This window comes from Narcine bancroftii, chromosome 5, assembly GCF_036971445.1.
Source record: "Narcine bancroftii isolate sNarBan1 chromosome 5, sNarBan1.hap1, whole genome shotgun sequence".
Taxonomy (NCBI): domain Eukaryota; kingdom Metazoa; phylum Chordata; class Chondrichthyes; order Torpediniformes; family Narcinidae; genus Narcine; species Narcine bancroftii.
In genome coordinates this window covers 4,850,700-4,867,724 of record NC_091473.1, presented here as the reverse complement: position 1 = coordinate 4,867,724, position 17,025 = coordinate 4,850,700, and the positions used below count along the sequence as shown (strand labels likewise).

The window sequence follows — 17,025 nt, the reverse complement described above, 5'->3', positions numbered from 1 at the left end:
ACCATACATGCCTTCTTCAATAAAGCTAGCAGAATGAGAAATATATTCACGAACTGTCACAAAAACTTGAAACAAAATGAGGACGTTTGTGGACATGAGAAGTATGTAGAAAAACTTTTTTTTTATTTCCTGGAATTGAAGGCGATAGAATTCCTAGCCAAAGCTGATTCCTTGTTGGTCAAACACAATCATGTTGAAGCAAAGAATGCTCTGGAAAAAAAAAATGCTGGAGAAACTCAGGAGGTCAAAGAGTACGTAATATAACAAAGATAAAGATATAGAACCAATGTTTTCATCGTTATGAACAAAATGCATCTTTATCTTTGCTATATAAAGTACACTGTTTGATCTGCTGAGTTTGTTCAGCATTGTGTTTTTACTTCAATCATGGTGTCTGCAGACTTTCACGTGTTACTCAACACTCTGAAAACATTGTTAAATACCCGCATTTATCTTGCTTAATCCTAGGCTTTACACAAACTGGAAAAATCTTGCGTGGTTTGGCAACTCTACAACAAAGCCGAGCAGCAAATCCTTTCCTTCCCTCAAAATGTTTCAATCCTTTTAGTTTCCATGCCCCCTTTATTAAGGATACGTTGATGAAGGGCTCAGGCCTTTGCTATATAAAATACCCTGTTTGACCGAGAACCGCAGCAGGTTGCAGCCCAGAAATAGACCCCTTCTGGCCTTCTCGTCTGTGCCGGACCATTTTTTTCAGCCCCGTCCCACTGACTGTGATATAGAGAATTTAGGTTAAAAAGACTTAAGTTAAAATGTGATGATTAATCATAAACAGGGAAGCCAGAACGGACAGAGAGTTTACTAGCAGTCAAGGACAGAAGGAGCTGCTGAATATGTTTTTTTTAACCTATCTTTTCATGGTCATAGTGAGAGACATGCAGGAGACAAAGGATTGATAAGAAGTGTGAAGTGTGAGTAACAGAATTCAGTGAATGTAGAGTTCACAGCGTACGTAAGGAACGTGATAATTAATAATGCAGTTATACTTAGAATGTTTTTGCAATACTAACCAATTAAAACAGTATTAATAAGAAGGGGAAGGGCAAACAATAAGGGTATAAAAATCAATGCACTGTATGTATCGGGGCTTAACTGGTGAGAAGCCAGTTGAGTCCAACTCTGCAGACTTGTAAATAAAGCTTGTCGTGTCATCAGTTTTAAAGAGACTCATGTGTGAGAAGTTTTATTTCTGACACTGACCTGCTGAGTTTTTCCAGCATTGTGCTTTTACTTCAATCACAGTGTCTGCAGACTTTCGTGTGTTACTCCTCACATCAAATTACGTCGCACTCCCCGTTTCTACATGACGCCATATTGTCCTTTACCCATGGAGCCGTCCAACTTACAGATAGTTCTCGATTTGCATGAGCAGATTCGCTAATACTGACGGCGGCATAAATCTCAGGGAAATAAGCACCAACTGGATTGTATACATATATATATATATGTTAAAAAATCCATTAAAATAACAAGATTGTTTTTATTTAAAGAGGAGGTGCGTGTCGAAAGTGCGCCTAGCAGCGGCGGTGAGGGGAGGCCATGAGACGGCGGGTCTTTGGACCGACTTCCTGGGGAGAAATACAAGGGCGGCGAGGGGAGGAAAGGATACTTCCGCCCTTCGAGTGATGCTGCTCCTGGAGCGGGGATGGAGCTGCCGTGGGATCTCGGGCTTTTTTCGGGCCTTGTGCAGAGCGCCCTGTCTTTCTGCAGCGAGTTCGCCCGGGACTGGGGCGCCAACGACATGAGGGTCACCGTCTTCAAGATCCTCCTGGGCTGGTTGCTCTGCAGCTTGGTGGCCATTCATCTGGCCTGGAAATTTTATGGGGCTACAGTCAACGACATGTACTACAGGCAAGGTGTGCTTCGTTTTTAAATGTGGCTCTGTTTGTGGCATCGAACCTGAGTCACTCTCTAACATCGGGGCTTTGAACAGGCGCCCAGGAACACTGGGGGAAAACTGCATATTTCCTGTATTCTTCTTTCTTCTTTGGCTTGGCTTCGCGGACGAAGATTTATGGAGGGGGTAAAAAGTCCACGTCAGCTGCAGGCTCGTTTGTGGCTGACCAGTCCGATGCGGGACAGGCAGACACGATTGCAGCGGTTGCAGGGGAAAATTGGTTGGTTGGGGTTGGGTGTTGGGTTTTTCCTCCTTTGCCTTTTGTCAGTGAGGTGGGCTCTGCGGTCTTCTTCAAAGGAGGTTGCTGCCCGCCAAACTGTGAGGCGCCAAGATGCACGGTTTGAGGCGTTATCAGCCCACTGGCGGTGGTCAATGTGGCAGGCACCAAGAGATTTCTTTAGGCAGTCCTTGTACCTTTTCTTTCGTGCACCTCTGTCACGGTGGCCAGTGGAGAGCTCGCCATATAACACGATCTTGGGAAGGCGATGGTCCTCCATTCTGGAGACGTGACCCATCCAGCGCAGCTGGATCTTCAGCAGCGTGGACTCGATGCTGTCGACCTCTGCCATCTCGAGTACCTCGACGTTAGGGGTGTGAGCGCTCCAATGGATGTTGAGGATGGAGCGGAGACAACGCTGGTGGAAGCGTTCTAGGAGCCGTAGGTGGTGCCGGTAGAGGACCCATGATTCAGAGCCGAACAGGAGTGTGGGTATGACAACGGCTCTGTATACGCTTATCTTTGTGAGGTTTTTCAGTTGGTTGTTTTTCCAGACTCTTTTGTGTAGTCTTCCAAAGGCGCTATTTGCCTTGGCGAGTCTGTTGTCTATCTCATTTCCTGTATTAATACTGGAATAAATATGGTCTCGTTCTATTTTAGCAACAATTAGTTTTTTTTTGTAATTACCCATTCTTCCCAGCCCCCCTCCTCTTCTCTGTCGTTCATGGACGAATGGATTGATAATTTTCGAGAGGAATCTGGAATGTCGAATTCCAAATCTTCTGTCAAACTGTCAGGTTCTCCTAGCCACGGATTAAGGTTAAACAGTCCGTTTCCATGCTGTGTTTGCATAGGATCTGCAATCGGATCTTATCTTATTGTACGTGGATTTGGAAATGGTCATGTTATTTGGTTACTGATGAAGAAATGTTAAATATTTATTTTGGTTATTGCAAACTTACTGAAGATTGGAAAAAAAAAGAGAAACATTTCCCCTTGAATGTATTGATTGCATTCACGTGGAGTATTTGGGCATTTTGTTTTAAAGTAGAATAACACAATTATAGTCATTTCCTTGGTGTGTCCTATGTCAAGGAAGACTCCATAACACGGAAGAGGCCAGGACAATGATAGGCTATGATGGTTGTGATTGATTCTCATTGGGAAGCTGCTGTTAATGTTCATCTAAATTTGACTTTGAATTTAACAATTTAAGAAATAGTAGGCTATTTGGCCTAGTGGGGCTGAGTTCCATAAGATCATGGTTGATCTGGCCTTGGTTTCAAGTTCACCTGCTTTCCTTTTTATCCATGCCCCTTAATTCCTGTACTATGTAAAAATCCAATGTTCTTAAATATATTAAAATGAGGCTGCCTCTACTGCATAAGTAATCCCTATGCCATAGGTGCTCTGTGATTAGTAAGGGATTATCCCCCCCCACATCTCCATCGGGCACACAAAACTCAAAACGGTCAACCAGTTTACCTATCTCAACTGCACCATTTCATCACATGCAAGGATCGACAATGAGATAGACAACAGACTCGCCAAGGCAAATAGTGCCTTTGGAAGACTACACAAAAGAGTCTGGAAAAACAACCAACTGAAAAACCTCACAAAGATAAGCGTATACAGAGCCGTTGTCATACCCACACTCCTGTTCGGCTCCGAATCATGGGTCCTCTACCGGCACCACCTACGGCTCCTAGAACGCTTCCACCAGCGTTGTCTCTGCTCCATCCTCAACATCCATTGGAGCGGTTTCATCCCTAGCGTCGAGGTGCTCGAGATGGCAGAGGTCGACAGCATCGAGTCCACGCTGCTGAAGATCCAGCTGCGCTGGATGGGTCACGTCTCCAGAATGGAGGACCATCACCTTCCCAAGATCGTGTTATATGGCGAGCTCTCCACTGGCCACCGTGACAGAGGTGCACCAAAGAAAAGGTACAAGGACTGCCTAAAGAAATCTCTTGGTGCCTGCCACATTGACCACCGCCAGTGGGCTGATAACGCCTCAAACCGTGCATCTTGGCGCCTCACAGTTTGGCGGGCAGCAACCTCCTTTGAAGAAGACCGCAGAGCCCACCTCACTGACAAAAGGCAAAGGAGGAAAAACCCAACACCCAACCCCAACCAACCAATTTTCCCCTGCAACCGCTGCAACCGTGTCTGCCTGTCCCGCATCGGACTTGTCAGCCACAAACGAGCCTGCAGCTGATGTGGACTTTTTACCCCCTCCATAAATCTTCGTCCGCGAAGCCAAGCCAAAGAAAGAATATAAAGTGGTATGTGAGTGGAAATAAAAGGTTTGAAAAACAACTCTTTTAATCGTCCCTCATTGACTTGTTATGTGCACGGTTTCATAACTCCAAAGGAAATGGACCAAGGACAATTTTTCTCAAGCAAAATATTTCAGTAACAATTGGATGTAGAGCAGTGGTTCTCAACATTTATTTCTCCACTCACAACTGGTCTATTGCTTCTCTGGGCAGAGAATTCCACAAATTTACTATTCTCCGGGGGAAAAACAGTTGCTCCTCATTTCTGTCCTGCTCCTCTGAATCTTGAGGATAGATCCCTGATTTGCCTGTTAACTTTAGTTAAGTGTCATGTTCCAAAAATTAAAAAAAACTAGCTAATTGTTTGTTAGCCATTAGTTAACTTTAACTCTGAGAACTCAGTGTATTTTGCAAGAAAATGTACCCTATCCAAGAGAGAACCAATTTATTTAATAATGCACCATATACTAACTTGTATATCAGTTTACTTTTAAACTTGGTGGAGTGGAGGATGATCTGTACCACATATGGGACAAGAAGTGCTTGAGAGGAGGGACTGGTGGATATTTTTACTGTGTGCGCTAAACTTGTGATTGCTGTTCTTGGTGTCATTTAAATGCTCTGAATGGTCTGGTGCCAGGAATGCTTAGAATCAGTGGGAATGTTGCTTTTCTTTCTCTCTTCTTCCCCCACCACCACACTGGCTCCCCTCCATGTTCAAAAGTGGTTTTGACAATACCCTTGATTTTTTTTCTGTCCTGTGACAGAGCATTGTCTCAATTTTGGAGATGTTGTCCGAGGAGATGTGGCAATGTTTCATTACTGGTAATCTCTGACTGGATTACTAACTGCCCACCAATGTCCATGTGATGCCAGGAAAAGCCTTTGTGAATGAATTTGATTTACCCATTATGTTATAATGCTAGAAGCACAGTTATCACATGGTTTGCTGTGGTTTTAAAAAAAACCCCCAAAATGGCATTGGAGTGAAGTGACTTTTTGCGATGTCTGGACAACTCGCAAAGCTATGTATTTGTACTGTATCTCAGAACATGCGGAAATATACTAATAGATTACTTTTGAACTTAAATTCCATTGGATGATGGTTTCTCTTCTTCAAAAAGCACCTTGACAACAAAACCGTTCTATCCTTTGTCATTGTAGATGGCTCTACAAAATATTGGTTGAGAAATCTTTTCATCATTCCATGAATTTAACTTTGGTTTGCCTTCTCTTAATGCCATGATCTCTGTATTACACTTGTCATACACACCACTAATTTCCTTATTTGCATCAATCATGCAATACAAACCAAAGAAATTATGCTTCAATTTTGTTCCATTTGGATCAGATTTTTACCTAGAAATTCTACTTCAGTTCAGAGATTACCAGTAATGAAACATTGCCACATCTCCTCGGACAACATCTCCAAAATTGAGACAATGCTCTGTCACAGGACAGAAAAAAAAACAAGGGTATTGTCAAAACCACTTTTGAACATGGAGGGGAGCCAGTGTGGTGGTGGGGGAAGAAGAGAGAAAGAAAAGCAACATTCCCACTGATTCGGTCACTGAAGATATTGGAGCAAAATAATGAAGATGCTGGAATTCCTTGACATATACCGCTGTCTTCATCACCGTGCTAGATCACCTCCCCCAAATGTCTTGCAGGGGTAGAGATAAAACATCAAAACTCATGGAAAACTGTTTAGCCTACAACAACTACACTTCAGACTGATGTCATGGCAGCTTGCAGAGTTAACCTGCTCTTTGCAAATGATGAACTTTGGTCTGTTCCCTACACAGGCAGTCCCTCTGATATCTCCACCGTTCTTCTTTGCAACTTAAAATCACGTGCTCATACTTCTGTAAAAGTCTTTGCTCTGTTTCTCTCCCTACTGCTGCTGTCTGACACACTGATCACTTCCAGTGGAGTAATGATAAATTTATTCTGGAAGGTAAATGTTACGGATGTATTCGAATGAGACCAGTTGTATAGGGTTTTTAATTTTTATTACTTTGGTCATGTGACTTGTTTATTTCAGCTGATTATCATTCAGTGCTCTTCCGTGGTTGTGACACAATATTTTGCAATCCTCTAATGTAGATGCAATTAAAATTTTCAGTAGAATAAGATGCCCAAGCTTCACAGGGGCGAACCAGCATTCCTCCTTCAGCCCATCAAGAAAGAAACGGTAATGCAATTCACGTCATTGGTCTTTGTGCACCGACACAGAATACCTGCTTGACTACTTAATCTAATGATCACTGTACTTTGCTTGAAGAATTTTTTTTGTATATTTTATTCCAAAGTATTTTTGAAATAAATGCAATAATAGTCTCTTGCATTCACAATGTAGAAACTGTGGTTGCTGCACTTGTTTCTTTCATTTAGAAGTTGGGAGCCATGCCAAAGCCTAAGCTATCTGAAATTTGAAGAGTTTGGTGTGTTTCAGAACCTGGCCAATCAGATTGGATAATGGGTACCAGATAGTGTTTTCATTGAGGAGGTGAAAGAAAAAATTGAAAATGATGTCAAGGTGGTCTTGTTTAGTTGATCATCTGATCCAGGTTGTAGATTAAGCAAAATTGGATACAAGTTAGCCAGTTAGACAACACAAATCGTAGAGGTGATTAGTGATGCTAAACATATATGCAAAGCTATTTCCACAGCAGCAAATGTCACCAGCATCAACTGGGAGGCGAGGAAGAAGAGAATAAAGTGGAGAACTTTAACTCAGAGAATCATTACATTCAAAGCTTGAGGGATAGCTTTCTTCCATCTTTGTCAAATTGTTTCATTAACCACCTATTTGACTGTGGATAGGATTTTTAAAATGATTTGAAATTTGTCAATGCAGTGACAGCTTATTTTATAGCTAGTGACACTCTTTCACATGCTTCTTGTACAGGATTTTGAATTTAGACACATTCAAAAGTATTTAGACAGAAATTCAAAAGAAGCCGTTTAATTTTAAAAGGGTGGTATGGTTAGCTTAATGCTATTACAGTGCCAGCAATCCAGGTCAAATCCGGCGCTGTCTATAAGGAATTTGTATGTTCTCCCAGTGTCTGTGTGGATTTCCTCCCACCCTTCAAAATGTACTGAGGCTAATTGGGTGTTTTTGGGTGGCACGGGCTCATGGGCCGGAAAGGCCTGTTATCATGTTGCATATCTAAATTAAAGCACATTTCTGCTTGTATAATGCAAAATTTTGTTGGGTTCAGGGTTTCCTAGGTTATGAATGACCTGACTTGTGGAAATCTGACTGTATACCATGTCTCCCATGTTTTTAATGAACTATTCATGCTAGTAATATAAAAAATAGAATGTTTACTGGTATTCATTGATGACTAGATGCAGCATATACAGAATTCCATCAGTTTAATATTGTTAGTGTTGGTGTGAATTGAAAGAGTTTGCAGCAAGTGTATATTAGAACGATTATGGTATGGATTACTGTAGAAAAATGATTTCTGACTTAGAGAAATCTTATGGATATGGATAGAACCGTTATGTAACCTGAGGTCTGTCTGGATTTTTTTTGCTGTTCTATTGTTAGTCCATCGCAGTCATTTTGTTTTATGACCTTTTGTTAAAAGCTGTTATAGTTAAGTGTCATTAAAAGAAATGCTGGCGGTGGGGGGGTGGGGTGGGGAGAGATTCAGCATTTCCAGTATTAAAAATCTATGCTGATCAATTTACCAATGTATTCACAGATATCTTCAACATCTTACTCCAGCAGGGCATGGTACCCACCTGTTTCAAACAGACATCAATCATACCAGTACCCAAGAAGAGTGCAGTAACCTGTCTTAATAACCATCAGCCATTAGCACTTACATCAACAGTGATGGTGTTTTGAAAGGCTGGTGTGAAAGCATATTTGCTCCTGTCTGAGCGGTGACATGGATACATTCCAGTTTGCCTATCGTAGCAACAGGTGTATGGCGGACGCCACCTCACTGCTCTACCCAAATTCTTGGAACATCTGGACAGTAAAGATGCATTCATCAGGATGCTCTTTATTGACTACAGTTTGGCATTTAAGACCATCATCCCTTCAAAACTGATCAGCAAACTCCAAGGCCAGGGACTCAATACCGCACTGTGTAAATGGATCATGGATTTCCTCATCTCCAGACCCCAATCAGTGAGGATTGGCAAGAAAACCTCCATAATCTCCATCAGTATGAGAGCAACACAGGCTGCATTCTTAGTCCCCTGCTTTACTAACTTTACACCTACAGTTGGTGTGGCTCAGTACGACAATAACACCATCTACAAATTTGCGGACGATACCACTGTAGTGGGTTATGTAAAGGAGGGAGATGAGTCAGCGTACCGGATAGAGATTGAAAACTTGGCTGAATGGTGCACCAAGAAAAATATTGCACCCAATGAGGAGCTGATTGTTGACTTCAGGAATGGAAGCCAGAAGTATACAATCCAGTGATCCTTAGGGGATCAGAGGTGGAGTGGGTGAGCAAATTTAAGTTCTTGGGAGTCACTAGAATGAACACACAAATGACATCTTGAAGAAAGCATGTTAGTGCCTCTACTTCCTCAAGAGTTTGCAGAGTTTTGGTATGACACGAGAAACCTTGGCAAATTTCTACAGATCTATGGTGGAAAGTGTGCTGGCTGGTTACATTGCAGTCTGGTATGGGGACACCAATACCCCTTAGCCTAAAGCATTGCAAAAGGTAGAGGATGCAGCCTAGGACATCACAGAAAAAAACCCTTCCCACTATCATGAACATCCTCAGGGAACGCTGCCGTTGGAGAGCAGCAGCAATCATCAAGGAGCCACACCACCCAGCAAACGCTGTGTTCTCGCTGCTGCCAGCAGGAAAGGGGTGTCGGTGCCACAAGACTCGCACCCCCAGGTTCAGGAACAGCTGCTACCCCACCACCATCAGACTCCTCAACAACAAACTCAGATTCATTAAAGGACTCTTACTTTTGCATTTTATTGATTTTTTTTTCCACTCTGTTTTGTGGAGTTTGTTTACATTTCTTTATTTGTTTACATGTATCTTCTTGCATACAGATTTTTGCATGACCAATAAGTGGTAATTCTGCCTCGCCCACAGGAAAAAGAATATCAGGGTGGTATGTGATGTCGTGTATGTCCTCTGACAATAATTGTTTTTCTTTTTATCTGATTTCCAGCATCTGCAGTTTGTTGAGTTTTATTGAATATTTATTTGTCAGTTTGACTCACATGCTCATTGCATTATTGAAAGCTTTGGGGATATAATGGCAGTAGTGCTGTTCAGGGAAGTACTTGTGTTTGGTTTTCTGGCTGATTTCAACTCTTGAATTCAATTTCAGGTGCTATATATTATACAAATGTTAATTTTTATCACTAACAATATAAGAAACTATTCCAGGGATTGGAGGCATTGCTGATGTGTGTGTGTGTGTGTGTGTGTGTGTGTGTGTGTGGGTGTGGGTGTGTGTGTGGGTGGGGGGGGGGGTGTTTGTACCCTCAATTTTTGATGAGGAAGGTTCACCACTTTTGAATGGATTTCCACAAAATGCCACTAGAAATGGGTGTTTTTTTTAAAAAAGATAGGAAATTGTAAAAGGGTCAATTGGACAAAATTTGGAATTATGACCTTTTTCTGTGGAACATGCTTTTTGAGTTTGTTTCTTTTGCAGGGAGTGGAGGTCAGAATGGTGGCACTCCAGATGGATCCTCAAACTTTTCTCGTTGGTATGTTTCCATTTGAATAAGATTTTAGAAAAGCAGCCCCTTCTTTGTGAAAATACCGATACAGATGGAAACCTTTACTCACGTTAGTGTAAATGTTAGCCCTGTTGCTGGCCACAAGTTATGCACTCAACTTCTGTCCAGATACATTGATATGGGTCAGCTAACTGAATTTCTGATTATTAAACACTTGTGCCTCAAAATTTATCAAAAATATTTTTTTGCCCTCATGAAAATCTAAATATTTTGATGGGTTTGGATTCACTTTGTACACTATTGACCTGCTGGAAAACAAATTACACACAAATGTAATTTCTCTGACCATACCCTTCTCCAGCCCTATGATTCTCACACCATCTGTAATGATTGCACTGCCTATCTCTACATTAACTCAGTAAATTGAATGGAGACTGTGGATTGAATTAGCAAGTTTCCATGGTTGTAACTGCTGCCATAACTAATTGAGGTGTTAGAGAAATTTGTTCCTTTTAAGTTTGATAGAATAATTTAACGAGATAAAGTTACTGCGAGATATATATGAAATGGGAAAGTGACAAGGGAATGGCAGATGGAATTCATTACTGAAAAGTGCAAAGTGATTCCTTTTGGGAAATTAAACCAAGGCAGGATGTGCACATGGCAGAGCCCTAGCAATTGTTGTTAAACAGAGAGATCTTGGGATACTTGTACATAATTCCTTGAAAGTGGCAACACAAGTTGACAGTAAGGATTTGTCGGCCTTAACCTTCAATTGGCTTGCTATTGGTTTACAAAAAATTTTGGGGTTGCACTTGCAGTATTGTGTCCAATTCTGGTCATCTTGCCACAGGAAAGATGTGACTAAGTGAGAGAGTTGGCTGAAAAGATTCACAAGGATGTTGCCTGGATTGCAAGTGCTTGTGTTACAAGAATAAATTAGATAGGCTGGGTCTATTTTTCCTGGAGCAAAGAAGTTTGAAAGGTGTCTAAAATAAGAAGGGCTTGGATTTAAGATGAGAGGGAGGTGGTTTCAAAGGGACTGAAGGGTAAAATTTTAATACTGAATCTTTGGTATGTTGAATGAGCTCCTGAGAAAGCAGGAATAGCAATGACATATTAAGTATCTGGAGAGATACTTACATGAGCAAGATGTCAAAGGATATGGAATTGATGTGGGAAGTAGATGGCCTGAATGTGATGGGCTGAAAGATCTCTTTTTATGCTGCACAACTCTGAGATAATTTTAAAAAAAAAGTGCTCTGTAATTTCTGGTTTGGTACTCCCTTGCATTTTCACTTAATAGCAAGAGTAGCTTTATAATCCACATCCCCAATCTCTAGGATGGTGAACCCAAATGAAATTCACCTCCTGCAAACATCTAAATGAGCACAAATGAATCAACATTGATCTTCATGAAGGTTTGGACTAGATAGCTGTATAGTTAAAAAAAAATAATTAAATCGTTGTTATGTTGCACCTTAGTTGGTTCAGATGGTGAGATGGGATCTAATGAGCTGTAATGTTATTCAGTTGAAGAGGTCTCTCCTCACAATTTCAAAAATACTGTCAGTAAGTGAGAAGGCTAAATAGACCCTATTGCTATACCACAAGTTGTATTTAAAGAAAAGTTGCAAATGTTCTGCTATCAATAGTTGTAACAAATTATACTAGTTTTGATTCCTGAAATGTTTTTATTTGCTTCTGCAGGGAAAATACCAGTGGCGAGTCATTTAAAAGTCACAGAGAGTGAGTGGGGAAGATGTGTGAATTCTGTAGACAAGGCGTGCACTAATTTGATGTGTGGAGCAAAGATGATGTGAAGCTGGAAATTCGTTCAGCTGTTTGGGTGCTAAGCTCATCAAGGTTTAAAGTATTGTGGCCTGTTCACTTGAAATGTGCCATTTGTGGTTCATTGCCATCACTGTGCTTTTCTTTTGTAATATTCAGAGGCTTTGCTATTGGGACACTTAAATCGGGGAAAATTTGTACTGGAGCATGTATTGAACTAGCATTGAATATGTTTATCTTGAACAGTAAATTGGCATAATCTGTTAAGAGCTAATAGATACAAGAAGGAATATGTGTAGTTATAAGCGTAACACTGAATATTCAAAAAGACAAATTAATTTAATGGAATGTTACCCATGTCATATTATTGACCTGCATCAGTTGGGGTTTGGTAATATTGAGGAACTCTGATCAGTTATCCCTTTGTTTATATGTTTGCATTTTAAGACCACCAAGCTGCTTCTGAACTATTCCAAACCTGAAATAGAATGGTTTGAAATAGGTTTTCTGAGGGATATTTTACAATTTCATTTGAAAAATAGAGCAGGTTAAAATTTCAACAACTAATATTCTAATGAATTTTATTTTGAGCTCTTTCTACAGGCAAATGTGTCTGAACTTGTGTATAAATGTGATAAAGTTGAATTGAAATCTGATTAACAGGATATTGGATTTGACCTGTTACAAGCTACTACACTGGAAGCAACTTTTAACTTTCTTGTAAGTTCCTTTGTGAAGATGGGCATGCAATCTAATAGGGATTCCACAATTTAAATCTCAACTTCCCAAATCATCAAAAAGAAAAATGAGGAATTTAAAAATGTTGTGGACACTTGTTATTAGGTTGCCGTAACATTGGCAAGCCAGCATATTCTCGTGGAAGTGTAAAGATGAGTTTCTGCGAGTAATTTTTTTTCTTTCCTTTCCCCCCACCCAAAACCCCCAAACTGGTACACTATCTGTTGAGATTGTGGCAGGAGATCTTCCTCAGCTGTTGAGGGTCCAGCAGGTGCATAATGTACTTGTTTCCCATTAGAGTTAAGCAGGTGATGAGTGTCCATGATTCCTGCCTGAAGCAGATGTAACTGACATGCTTCAGGTACGTAAGTTACTTTCCTGTATAGGTGAGCCTTTGAGATACCTAATTAGGTCATTATTGTTCAGATTTGTCTGTGAAAGGATATGTCCTAAAGCACAAATTGTGGACCAGAATGGAGAAAAGTACTTGTTGGGCTCCACTGAAGTGACGAAGCCCAGAACTGTTTGTTGGCCAGGTGATTTTCTGTCCAAGGGAAGAGAACTGGAGTGGGCCCACTGTCACTTAGGTAAGATGTAATTAATGAACTAGTTGGATTTTTATTCTTCATGCTATCCTACAAGTTTATGTGCCATGAAAGTAGTCTTCCACTAAGAATTTAAATCAAGAAATTTTTTTGGGGCAAAAAAAAAACTCTTAGTGGATTGTGTGTGCAAGAATGAACTTTACAAAAAAAGGTCAAATTTAATGTTTTGAGCATTAGTGGGTGGTGATGAATTTGTTTAATGAAACTTGGTGGCTTTGCTTAAGTCGAGGTTAGTTGTATGGATAGGTTGCTGGATTTGTTCTCACTTGTCACAACCTTCTCCTTTCCTCAGCAGTTGCAATGGAAGCTGTGACACAAAAAAGCTGTTCTTGCAGCAATATTGCAGACCCTTCTTCAGGTTGAATGCCAATTTGCCTATTGGGGAATGATAATAATAATGTTAGTTGCATATGATTATGGTTAACGTTCATATTTTTAAAACTAATTCCTGAAGAAATATCTTAAATTTCCATCCTAGTTACTCGGATTGAATCCACACGATGAAATATACTTAAAATGTTTGTGTAACCTGTGTTTACATTGCTGGAAAAAAATTGCAGTATCATTTGAAGGAGCAAATTTGAGATTCTATAATAGTTTCTAATTATACGATAGTGTGGTTTTCTAGTGTGTTCTTCCCCCACCTTCCCATCCAACCACTACCCTCTCTATATTAAACCAATGATGGATTGAGTGCAGGTGAACTTTTAATAATCTATTATTTGTATGAGGAGGTTCAGAATTAGAATTCTGGTGGAATGGGACTGAGTAACAAAATTTGTCCTGCTTAACAACAAATGTATATCAAATAGTAGCTTTTGATGGATGGGTTTCCCCATCCTTCTAATCCCTCTGGCACAAAATGTTGGGTTGAATATCCAATTCAGAGTACAGAAAATCATCACTAGCCTTGCTTTGGCCATTGTTCCTTCATTAAAAATAGAGAATATGAACAACCAGGCAATGTTGTGGGTTTCACAATACAGTGTCTTTCCAGCCCCTCAAGTCTGAAACTGTTAATGCTGTCAAAATGGATGAAACAAAGGTGTAGCCTGTAACCATTGTAACACTGTTGTTTTGTTGCTATCTTGTACCCTAACCCTAATGTGTATACTTTCTGTTTTGTTTTATTATTCTGTATCTTTGTTTACCCTAACTGTATGCAGAAAAATGTTGGAACTCTGGATTCAAAATGCATTATGCCAAATGTTAGTCTTGAATAGCAGACCCCAGGCTCATTAGACGAAAGTGATGTATAGTCTACTGAAACATCTTTTACTAATATAAATGTTTTGTACATAGTACATTTTGTAAATCACTGTGATCCATAAATTGGACAAACTTTGTAAAGTTGTACTTCTATTGTTAAATAACTTATACCTCTATGTTTATGTTTGAACATGCAAAAGGTTTCCCTGATGCTGTTTTGTAGAAAAACTGCTGTGTGTATATATGTATATTTACCTTTCAATTTTTTTTTGGGGGGGGGGGAACTATTTGATTACGGAATGTTTTAAATACATTAAAAACGAGTTGCAGAAACACACTTTATATAGGTTTTTTTTATTTCTGAAGATCAATTACATAGTTTACTTAATTACTGAATTATGTCCAGTCAACAAACTACATTTGTTGTCTGCTCAAATATATATTTAAATAGTTTGTGTAAATAAACTGGAAGATCAAATACCCTAGCTCAATGCACTGATTTCAATTATTTATTTCCTCTCTGGATACCATATTGTTGTCTGCCTGGATTGCCATGATATAAAATGCATCACCACTTGTTATTGAATGCAATTTTAGTAATGTCTCATTTACTTGTTATACAGTTGGTTTTTTAAAAAAAACCTTGTTCCCAGAGTAAGAACAAGGCAGCAATCTTCCGGTGAGATTTAATAATTCATGAACAAAAATTTCCAGCTAGAAGTTTGACTTGGCGGACAAAAAAGTTGTATGATTCATTTTATCACCAATTTCCATGTAGGTTATGGGATGTGGAGCTGTTCATGCTAAAATATGTTGCCCAATATGTTGTGTATGCACTTACACAATTAGGACTCGGAGACGTGGTGCTTTTCTTATTCTTTAATACCATCAGACTAACATGGTTACTGACATACAGATAGATGGATATATAGGATGACATGGGCGTCATGATAGACAGCAGGATGGGCTTAAACACAACACAATGCATGTCTCTTGAATTCCTGACCTTGCTCTTCTTGTTGCCTCTTTAATCTGTGTCAGGTGTAGATAAGGAAGGTCACTGGGAACTCCAGCCTTCACTGGTCAAATTGCCCTGAAGTTCTCCACCTCTTTACAGGAACTGTACTTGAAGTTCAAGGTTATTGTCATTTTATACCTGGTGTAAGAGCCAAAAGCTTGTTGGTTAACACTTGGGCACTGCAAGGAGGGGGAGCTGGGTGCTGTGAGGAGGGGGAATTGGGCATTGATATTTCTGTTGACATTTAAATGGAACATTGCCTCGATGTTATATGGGTGTTAGAATGTTACATTATGATTAATTGGTATTTCGCTCGAATGTTACTTTCTTCTACAGTAGTTTTTGCTATTGATATTGAACATTATTAGACATTACTCCTTTTGTCTTTGTTAATAAAGACTGAGAACATTCATTTGGGCTTCATTGCCGATTTATTCAAGAGATGCATTGGAGATCTGCAAGTTGTCTTCTCTTTCTTCAAACAATGTGGCTTTTCCTCCACCTCGCCCCTCACCACATAGCCTCCATTTCCTGCACATCTGCCGTGGCCCCCTTCCCCCTCCACTTGCAACAAGGGCAGGATTCCTCTTGTTCTCACCTACCACTCCACCAGTCTCCACATCAACATATCCTCTTCCGCCACCTACTACCTGTTCCCACCACTAGACATTCATCTCCCTCTCTGCATTCCGTAGGGACTGCTCCCTCCCCACCAATCGTCCTCTTGGTACCCACCCCTGTGACCATAGGAGATACTCCACTTGCGCTCACACCTCCTTCATCACCCAATCCTTCCAAATGAAGCAATATTTCACCTGTGAATATACAGGGGTTATCTACTGAATCCGGTCCTCCTGTTGCAGTCTCTACATTAGAGAGACTGGGAGATCACTTTGTTGAGCACCTGGGCTCTGCCTGCTGCAACAGCGTGGATCATCCAGTGGCCACCCATTTCAATTCTCCATCATATTCCCTTGCTGATATATCTGTCCATGGTCTCATGCACTGTCAGACTGAGACCACCCACAAATTGGAGGAACAACACCTCATCTTCTGACTGGGCACCCTCCAACTGGATGGTGTTAATATTGACTTCTCTGGCTTTCATTTATACTCCCTCTCACTTCTTTCTGGTCACCCTCCCCCAGTTCTGTGACTTGCTTTTGCGTGGACTTAGTGAATTCTCACCTCTCCCCTTATAGCCAATTAACACTTTTTGTTGGTCTGGATTCTTCCCTCTGCTGTATTCTGAGATTTTCTACTTTTTTCTCATTTTGCTTATTCCTTGAAGAAGGGCTCAGGTATGAAACATCGGCAATATATCTTTGTCTTCTATGGATGCTGCAAAACAGGTTGAGTTCCTCCAGCATTTTGGCCTGTGTTTACTACAATCTCAGGCATCTGCAGACTTGCATGTTTCTGGTAAGGGATATGCCTTATTAAGGCAATGGGAAATGTAGGTAGAATTGTTGGAGGGGAAGGAATTTCGTGATATTCTAAGAGACACTTCCCACCTTATGCAGTTTCTTCTGATTTTGGGCAGAGTAGCTCCCAC

General features: G+C 40.5%; 1 protein-coding gene across 6 annotated transcripts; it reads left to right on the top strand.

Moving 5' to 3' along the window:
- The first annotated feature begins 1,343 nt into the window (after positions 1-1,343).
- tcta (T cell leukemia translocation altered) lies at positions 1,344-15,852 on the top strand. Of its 6 annotated transcripts, XM_069936602.1 has the most exons (4): positions 1,346-1,877; positions 6,521-6,608; positions 10,082-10,136; positions 11,820-15,852. In XM_069936602.1, the coding sequence occupies exons 1-4, from the start codon at positions 1,667-1,669 to the stop codon at positions 11,844-11,846; spliced, it is 381 nt and encodes a 126-aa protein (XP_069792703.1). In that variant the 5' UTR covers positions 1,346-1,666; the 3' UTR covers positions 11,847-15,852. The 6 variants fall into 6 exon arrangements, 5 of the variants coding, with proteins under 5 accessions (XP_069792701.1, XP_069792702.1, XP_069792704.1 ...); XM_069936600.1 differs by lacking the exon at positions 11,820-15,852 and having other exon boundaries at positions 1,344-1,877; positions 10,082-11,811; XM_069936601.1 differs by lacking the exons at positions 10,082-10,136; positions 11,820-15,852 and adding an exon at positions 8,134-9,874 and having other exon boundaries at positions 1,344-1,877.
- The last annotated feature ends 1,173 nt before the right edge of the window (positions 15,853-17,025 follow it).